The sequence below is a fragment of the Diadema antillarum genome, unplaced genomic scaffold (genome assembly GCF_040938485.1).
Source record: "Diadema antillarum isolate AM-2024a unplaced genomic scaffold, OU_Dant_1.0 seq00000205_RagTag, whole genome shotgun sequence".
Classification (NCBI taxonomy): domain Eukaryota; kingdom Metazoa; phylum Echinodermata; class Echinoidea; order Diadematoida; family Diadematidae; genus Diadema; species Diadema antillarum.
The window spans coordinates 2,735,634-2,745,771 of NW_027271264.1; the positions used below are offsets into that span (position 1 = coordinate 2,735,634).

Genomic DNA, 10,138 nt, shown 5'->3' on the forward strand with positions numbered 1-10,138 from the left:
TGCAATTTACAGGATGATTATTGCAATTATTCCAAATATCTTCAAGGCCTAAATAGTCACTATTTGATCTCAAATGGTAATTCTTCACTCTGCAATCATCATTCGATTCTCGGAGAGGGAGAAAGAGAGAATAAAAACGGTATTGACCGCCGACAGCCGGAGATATGCGAAATTAAAATATCCTCCCATGCCCCTTTGTAAAGGACGTGTTTTGCTAAAACCCACAATGCATTTCGGCAGGAGAGTTTATGCCTTGCTGCGGGGATGAAGAGAGAGAGAGAGGGAGGATGGGATTTTCTTAAATGGATTTATATTTACTGCTCTATCAAAGTTCTCCACGATGAAATGAATGCCTTATTAATTAAGTCTTTAAAAATACGCAAACTTTACCACTGAAATAAGGGCAATGAGAGAGAGAAAGAGAGAGCGAGAGAGAGGGGGGTGGGGGAGAGAGCCGCTGGTTGTGTGAGGTTTTGCGCGAACGGCGCTGACGTGAAGGTATTGGTGATTGCATTGATTTGACGCGGGGCGATACTCCCCCTGGGTGCAGCGAAATTGAAAGGAATTGAATGACGCGCTTGAGGGATACCGTGGTCTTTTCAGCCACCAACGAGCGGCAAAATGCGTCTTGAGCCATCATTCAAATTCTATTAGGTGATGCGATCTTGTAAGCATTCTTTTTTTTCTCTTCTTATCATTATCACTCTACATGCTGCATTCAAATATCATTTGATGTTCCCTGGTGGGCTAAATAATAGATCCTTCTAACAAAATATCTAGTCGATATCTTGTTACATTGTCCAAACAGGAAGACAAACACAAAAGTTCAGAAAACCCTCGAAAAGCTACTGTTAACAAAACTTTGTAATCCATTATATATATATATATATATATATATATATGTATATATATATACATAAATTATGACTACTACTAAGAATGAGATGTCACACACACACACACACAAATAGTCATTTTTAATCAAAGTGAAATTATGATAACAAAATAATAATGAAATACCAATAACTGCTGAAAAAAAAGTTAAGGGGAGTTAAAGGGGGGGGGATAGAGTGCCCTTTATTCTCAACTAATAGATGGTCCACGTGAGGCGGAAATCATAACCAATGAACCGTAAGATCACTCTATAGAATAATTATATAGAATTCAGTGACATTAAGACACTACAACAAATCTGAATGGCATAATGAGATGCGAAGATCATTTGCATGGTATATCGTTATGTAATCTTTAAGGAGTTTGGGATCTTATTTTATATCTATATAGTTATTCTATTATATACACTGTAAAAACATCGGTGTTAGATTTAGCACCATGGGTGTTAAATCTAACACCGGTCAAACTTCAATAGAGGACCACACCTACAGGTGTAGAAAATGTATTGTGATGGTGTTAAAAAGTGTTCACCTGGCACTTCGTGGTGTTAATTTGACACTGTGGCTGGTGATATTTTTGACACTGCGCTAGAGTTAATTCAATAATGACACCGCATGGTGTTGATTTGATATTGGTGGTGTTAATTTCAATGGTATAACACCCGTCCAGCTTCAATAGGTGACCACACCACCTGGTGTTACTGTGGTGTAAATGTGTTTTCACATTTTTTCGAAAATCAAGTACTTTATCGGAAAATTCTTTATCGTCTTGTTGAAGTTCAAAATTAACAAGAAGTGCAGTAACTAAGAAACTGTTAAAAAACAATTTTATAATTTGAAATGACACCCGGAGGTGTTAATCTAACACCATGAATGAGCACCGGAAATTGAACACCAGCTCGGTGTTTCATATTTAAACAAACGAGATAAGATAATCGTGATAAACACTTATCCATAGCTTTGATATGATACAAGACACGCGATGCCTTTAATGAGGCGTTTTGTACTCATGTAAGAATCGCTACGTTCATATCTACTGACGAAAATTGACCCCGCACTGTACTACCTGCAGCACTGTATAGAACACGGCAGATGCTTGTGTGTCGTATATCCCCTCGGATATATATCTCTCCCTCACCCTCTCTCGATTCTCTCCTTTTCACCGTCTGTTATCCCTCACGCGCATGCGCACAATTACACAAACACAAAAAAGTCTAATTTTTTTCTCTCTTAAATACTCCTCTCTTTATTGTTAATCTCTCTCTCTCTCTCTCTCTCTCTCTCTATATATATATATATATATATATATATGTGTGTGTGTGTGTGTGTGTGTGTGTGTGTTTCTTTGTTTGATTTATCTTCTTCAACATGATTTCATAATTATATAAATATGTTTTTCAGTAATATCACAGATAAAACAATACACGGGTTACAGTGTACATGATACATGTCTCTCTTACCCTGTTTTCCCCCTTTTTTTGTCCCGGTCAAATCTTCCACTCCAAACAAGTTTTACACACTAATTCCACTACACCTCCTCTCTCTCTCTCTCTCTCTCTCTCTTACTTTCTTGTAATGTTTCATTGGGACCATTGGAGCTCCCTTCCCTTCTTCATCCAACAAACAGAAGAAGTATGTCAAACCAAAAATCTACTAATTAACCAATTTCTTCTCATTATATTTACAAGTGCTTGGTATAAATGCCTCCATTGATTTCATTATCTCTCCCATAATTCAAATAACTCTCTATTCCACTTTTTAAAACTCCCTCTCTCCCTTTATCAATCTATCTATCTATTTATCTATGTATCTATTTATTTATCTATCTATTTATCTATCTATCTATTTATTTATCTATCTATTTATCTATCTATCTATATATCTATCTATCTATCTATGTATCTATCTATCTATCTATCTATCTCTCCCTTTTACTAGGAGCTTCCTAGATCATCCATGAGCCAATCTTAATAAAATGGCTATTTGGTTTCTCCTTCTAACCCCATCATTTTATACTACTAGTATTGTCTCGTCCACACTCGTGGGTGAGATATGGATGGCTTGCGGCCATTTTCGGAAAGTGTTAAAAACCAAGTCCGAGCAATTAGCACTTTGCTGCCGAGTTTTGCTCTAATGCACAGCCCGCCGGGCATGGAAGGCTTGGATGCAACCTTTACTAGTCAAAAAAGTGGATATTCCGCCGTAGTTAATTCTCTTTCAAAGAATGTCCTTGTAGCGCGGTTGTAGGAGTTTCAAATTTCACTTAAAAGGAGAATATAAATTCATTTCATTTTCCCCGCTCTTGTCTATTGATTTGCACGCACGATAATCATTAATGCACTGGTGTTTTCAGTAATGCCGTGCTTTAATAGCTTGAATCAAGTACGTCTTTTTATGTTCCTCCATTTCCTTTTGTGGTACCGCCAGCCTTCGATCTCACTACATTTCACAGACATTTTCAAGACATTTGTGCAGTTTCCCAATATTCCACTGGTTCAAATTATTACTGCTATGCGCGTCATAAACAGACATAATATGCAAGCAGGCGGGTACGTGACATGTTGGGGAAAAACACAAACACAACAACTATAAGAATCCTCCAGATTTTCGAAAAGTATTGATGAGGATTACTTTTAGCATCCCAAGATTGCAATCTTTTTCTTTAAGGCAGGAGTAAACAAGAACAATTGAAATTTAAGCAGGCTTCGGCAGATGCGAGATGGCTGTGACCCTATAGCAGCATCGCGGTAACACGTTAATACAGATTAAATGATGTTTTGCGTTTGCTGTTTTTTTTTCTATCAATAGTACGATTTCCGCATGTGATTTCCGTATCGTAACCATTCATGCATACACGAGGAAAAAAAATCTACACTCACAATCTGTTGGATGTGGTTTACAAACAAAACATCACAGTTCAATCACATCTCTATGACAAGCGATGAACTTTTCTCATTCCTATATGTGGTTCGCATCATCTCAGCTCTCGAGGCCTTTTCAGACATGCATTCTACACTTAGAATGCCGAGAAAGATTAATGATTGAATCTTGCATAGATTAGAAACGATTTGAATAGATAGAAATGAAAACGAAGGTTGGAAATCTTTAAAAAAAGAAGACCTAATTTTTGTCATTCATAATGTTCCTCGAAATAGAGCGAATATTAGCATCCTGTCTTTGTCTCTGAAATCTTAAGTTCCTTTGGCACGTGTCGTTGTAATATTGATGTGTTTACAGCTATGAGAGAAACACGCGGGGAAAAAATATACCCATACTCTTCGATTGTCTTTGCCTCGTGTAATTAAAGTCAAAGGGGGCGGTGCCATGACATGTGTCTTTTGACGTGAATCGATTGAGCTGTAATAGCTTGTAGCGAAAATAAAGACCCGAAAACATCTCGTTACTTTACATTTTTCATCGATTTTTTTGTCTCCCCGTTCGTCGGTATGCTCGTTATAAAACCATGCAGCCGGCTCGTCAACTTCGTACGTGAGAGGCGAGGAACAGATATTGTGCAAATCAGTCACGTGAAAGATATTGCCCCCCCCCCCCCCACGATATGGTGTAGACAGAAGATATGCCCTTATAGTACGTCGGGGGGGGGGGGCAGTGTACAAGTATCACAAGTGCCATTCTACCGATATATCTCAATTTTACAAGCTCGTACGAACATGATAGACCAAATCCACACGCGGGTAAAATTTCAAACTGCAACGTGTCTGGCGGCAATGGCCAGCATAGGGGGGATATCGAACATTCCCCGATAGTGGGAAAGAAGACACACAAAAAAAGTATCCCGTAATTTTTCTTATTATTGTCGTGAGAAAGTGGAAAGGAAAAACTACCGGTACTCCTCAGGTCGGTTGGAATTAATATCAACTCGTCAAAACACAGGAGTATCTCCGGGCAGCGGGATTGTATAAATCTTATTGCCGTGTGCGGCAACTGAAAGCGGATCGCCGTGCTTTCCCCGAGCGTGGCTCGGGCGCACAGACTTGTTGGGGTCTCCCAAGCGCTGCACAACCGATTCGGTTTAACTTCGAACGAGCGGGTATTACAAGTCGGCCACGCAGTGTTAGGTAAGGGAGGCTCGTGGCGTGAAAGGTCCCGTGATCGGATTCCGCAACCTCGTCTCCGGGAAGGAGTAAGGTGTTTATCTTGCGAATGTGCCGACAAAATAGGCCAGCCTCAAAGCTTAGGTAGGAAGACTGGCGACTCGGCAGAAGCCTCGCAGGTGTAAGATCAGGAGATAGGTTTTTTTCACGTCACAGGCGTGACAGCGCTCTTGACGCATGGCATAGTACAAGACATGAACACGAACAAAACAACTGCAAGAACAAGACAAGGAGCATGTCAGCATGTTGTACATGTTTGTTTGTTTGTTTGTTGGTTTGTTTTAATTTTTAAGCATGTAATAACTACACCACATATACACCGGTCTGGTCGCAGCTTTCTTGTACTAGTTTGCTATTATTTTGTAATATTTTTTTTTAATATATATTAAAGAAAATTATATTGATCTGCAGCCTATTTGTATCCTTTCACCAGATCAAACAAACTAAAATAAAACAGATTGATATCTAATAAGAGATAATAATACCATGGGACTGTGCGAAAGGGAGATACCATTGCATAGGTATTTCAGTTGACTTCACTAAACAAAGTAAAGTGAAACACTCTTTGACAAAAGAAAACACTGAAACTTTAAAGTTTTATAATATTGTTTTTTCTTTAGTTCATATTCGACAAGAGCAATCAATTCTTCGACTGTTAATCTAGTCAGCAACATCAATGATGTCGCACCCTGTCAAGACTCCCTTCCATGTGCACACAAATCTTTATTAAAGTTCTCTTCCAAGTAATATTCGGCTGACTATAGATTACATTCCTGACATTAGATGAATGCAGAGACATTACAATTTAGCCACTGTCATGACTGTGATTCAAAGGGAGAAATACAGCTACTATACACTGTAAAAACATCGGTGTTAGATTTAACACCATGGGTGTTAAATCTAACACCGATCAAACTTCAATAGAGGACCACACCCACAGGTGTAGAAAATGCACTGTGATGGTGTTGAAAAGTGTTCACCTGGCACTTCGTGGTGTTAATTTGACACTGTACCTGGTGTTATTTTGACACTATACTGGTGTTAATTAAAAAATGACACCACATGGTGTTGATTTGATATTTGTTGGTGTTAATATCAATGGTTTAACACCCGTCCAGCTTCAATAAGAGACCACACCAGCTGGTGTTACTTTGGTGTAAATTTATTTTCACATTTTTTTTCAAAAATCTAGTATTTTAATGTAAAATTCTTGATCGCCTTGTTTAAATTAAAAATCAACAAGAAGTGCAGTTACTAAGAAACTCTTCCAAAAACAGTTTTATATTTGGAAATGACACCCGGAGGTGTTAATTTAACACCATAAATGAGCACCGAAAATTTAACACCAGCTCGGTGTTTACTATTTAACACCGGACTTTTTGCAGTGTAACTGACTGATAAAAACAAATTTGAGTGTATATAATTACTTTTCTTGCACACATATCAGTTTGAGTGAGGAAATATCAGAGCAGCGTCACATTATAAAAGTTATTTGCATTGACATCGTCAGCTGTTGTGGCTCATGTTAAAAATTTCGAAAGAACACTTGAAACTTTTTAATTCAGCTATTCTCTTCTTCTTTTCTCTTCTCCTTTTTACTTTTAATAGTAACTCTGCCATACCCTCATTTTGTTTCTCTCTTCCTTATCAAGGGGGGGGGGAGCGTTCCACTGTGTTAATGTTCCTTGTATTTATACAAACAGATATATATATAAAACAGTATATGGCGTTATATATAATATATATATATATATATATATATATATATAATATTATACATACATATATCTTTCATACATACACCTGTAATTATATTCTTATTTGTTTTATATATATATATATATATATATATATATATATGTATATTATACATATTCTTATTTATGTTTTATATACAAGATGCTTCATAGATTTTGAAAAGAGGGAGAAAAAGCTGAGTCATGTAAGAAATGCAACAAAAATACCTAATTATACAAAGTATTCTAGATGAAAAAAAAAAGTGAGAAAAACGGGAAGGATAATGCGTATTTATGTGTAGATATAATCATGTATGATAATTATCTCTATCTGCACCGTAAATAAAACGATGCTTGAGTGCACCAAGTCTTGATGGACATGGGATTATGATGTCTCCTCCGAAAGGGAAACGTTGCTTCTGGATCAAAGGTCGGGAGAGGTCAGCGATTTGCGGGTGGAAAACGCGCAGTTTGGCGCACGACTCGGGTTACGCGATTATCGACTCGCGGTTGCATCGTCCCAGGGTTTCTGAACGGGGGTATAGACATGTCCACGACAGCGGCGGAGCACCGTCAAGCCGTGGCGGCCCTGTCGCGCTAAGAAAACCCGGCATGCAATATTGGCACACGGCAGCACGCGGAGCCGCCGTGTCTAAGCCGCCAGCGGGGGAAGCCCTCTTTCCCCGCCGATCAATGCCCTGTATGCCCACTGGCTACTCATCAGATAAGCACGTGAACTTTCTCGCCACTATACACAAGGAAACAACCGTTTAAATCTCAAACAGGTACCTGCATTATGCGCCATATTCCTCACACAGTGCTCATCCGACTTGATGTGACGACAATTTTACGAAACAGATGCTCGCGAGTTCGGGCTGCCGCCTTCCATCTACGTCAGCAGTGCGAATTCACCAAATCAACCAATCGCGATCCTCGAAAGGTGCGATGGCGTGCATGTACTCTTTGAATCGTTGTGCAGCGGCGAGAAATCGAACTTCACGTCACCTGACCCCCGTAACTCGGTCCCAAAGCCAGCGTTTTCTCGAACATCACTCGCTGCAGAGCCCCCTTTGCTTCGACGTGGCGCCATGTGCAATAAACGGGCCTTTCATTATCGCATTCTATTTGTAGCTGCCGCAGTCGAAGGTATAGCGGAGATAAAATTTGGGTCAAGTTATCAAAACAGTCGTTACGCCGGCTATTTGAGAAGACACGCGATACAACGGCTTTACCTCAACACGTCTCTTGATTACTTTAATGATTTGTGCATCTTGTTACACCGTCGAATCAATTCTTTTCTCCTTCAACCTGTCTTAAACAATGTCACGTTTGCAGCTAAATGAGGAAGTACTGCGTGTTTACATAACGTTTACTTTGTTGTTTTAGCAATATTTTTGTTTTTAAGATGCCTCTTAGCGCTTCTACTATGCCGGGGGGAAAAGCACAAGCACGTGATTGAAATAGGGCAGGTATTTTCAAAAGAACTAGGCATACTATTTCATTAAAAGCGACAAAAAAGGCCTCTTGCCGCATCACATCATACAAACACGAGACCTCATAAACGTTATGAAATGAAAATCTAGAACTCTATCTAAACAAAAAGTGCACTTCTAGGGTTTTGACGATTCGCTTTTTCATAAAATATAGGGCTTTATCAACAATGTTCAAATGCAAGAAAATGCGCACACAAAGAGTAAGCCACAAAAATGTAAATGAATAAATAAATGAATAAATAAATATAACAATATATATATATATATATATATATATATATATATATATAATTATATTTATATACATGTATAAAACAAACCGTGAGACAGTGAGAGAGAGGAAAAGAGGGAGGGAGAGAAGAGAGGGGACTATATAAAACTATATAACTATATAAGTGCTCTGAAAAAAAAAAGTTCAGAGAGTTAGTATCGAAGGGAGCTTTTCTCATTTCATGAAGTCATAACGATAAATTTTATGTCAAGATGGAATCAAAAGTAGATGTGGACATACTAGGGAGATAGACAGTCTTACAGAATTTCTGCCTTTTTTATTGTTTCCCCTTGTGTGCTCTAGAGAATGACGAAAAATAATTGGCGTGGTAAAAATGATTGAAATAACATGCAGTAATAGTATTAGCATAAGTTAAGTATAAGTATAAGTAGTGTTTCGTAATCGTAGGGAAGTAGGCTATGGGAGTGGTGGGATAATAATATAGTAGTAATAGAGCTGTTAGTAATTATTACTGCAGTGTAGTTGTCATTCTCAGTGTCATAATTAGTTTATCAGTGTTGCGCTTGCAATTTTCACTACCATCTTTATTACTCTTATCGTCAACACAATTGTGATCGGGATAGTCATCAGAAATTATTGATATTCATTGGTTTTTCACTATACAGGAACAACCTCATGGTGTTAAAAGACATTGCGTGAGAAAAGAAAAAAATGTGAATGAATGTCATTAACGCAGAAAAGAGATTGTCAGTGCTTTTTTATTTGGTTTGTACTATCTAACGTTACGATTCTTCTTCTCTTCTTTTCGCCGTCCCAGAACTAAATGGAAGAAACAGATGATGGCCCGTCTAAAGATGGCCCACCGCCAGGGCCTCTGGGCGTCGCCGTTTATGCCGACCTGGTTCGGCTCGGCCCTGGCCTCATACCCTGCGGCGGCTGCTGCGGCAACGTACGGCTCCTTCCTCGCGGCTCCTCGGCCCGTCCTACCCGGCACGTCGGCCCCGCAGGCCATGCACGGAGGGATGCCCCATCCACCAACCTTAGCCGCCCCCACCCCACTACACATCGCCACTTCTGTCGCCTCACCGCGAAGCCTGCTAGCACCGCAGCAGTAAAAGCGAATCATGGACCGAGTTTTTCTTTCAAAGATTATCTCCCTCTTCACCCCCCTTCACACCTGAAAAAAAAATAAGAACGAACGAAAGACTAACAACGTTGTTTTTTTTTTTCATTTTCACATTATTCACTATCTTAAACAAGATTCTATCAAACATTAATAATTTTGTCGGAGTTATGTGGAATAGTGGTCAGGTCTCTTTAGATTTGTGAAGAGAAGAGTATGGGTTCGAATCCATGCCAAAAACGTCAGGTTATATCCTTGGACAAGACGTCTTCTCGCTCTGTCCCAAAGTGACCACTGAATACTGCGGTGTATGAAAATGGGCATCAGTCCTATAGGGTGATGCCATATGACTGGCAACGCCCACCAATAGGAGAACAACATTTACAATGAGAGAAAAAAAGGAGACCTTGGAAAATGTGGCTGATTTACAACAGTTAACGGCAACAGACCCTTTTGCACTCATTTTCAATCTCCGTGCTTGGGCAACGGATACTTACATGTCGAGCTCGAGGCGAATGATGTTTTGGATCTTATGTCTGAAATTCA

The 10,138-nt window shown here is 39.1% G+C and overlaps 1 protein-coding gene across 1 annotated transcript in view; it reads left to right on the forward strand.

Annotated features, from left to right (window-relative positions):
* The window catches only part of LOC139728913 (uncharacterized), a 30,149-nt gene extending 20,565 nt beyond the window's left edge, over nucleotides 1-9,584 (forward strand). The window contains exon 3 of the mRNA XM_071639844.1: nucleotides 9,287-9,584. Within this exon, the coding sequence (XP_071495945.1) occupies nucleotides 9,287-9,584 (298 nt within the window). The remainder of the gene's footprint in view (nucleotides 1-9,286) is intronic.
* The last annotated feature ends 554 nt before the right edge of the window (nucleotides 9,585-10,138 follow it).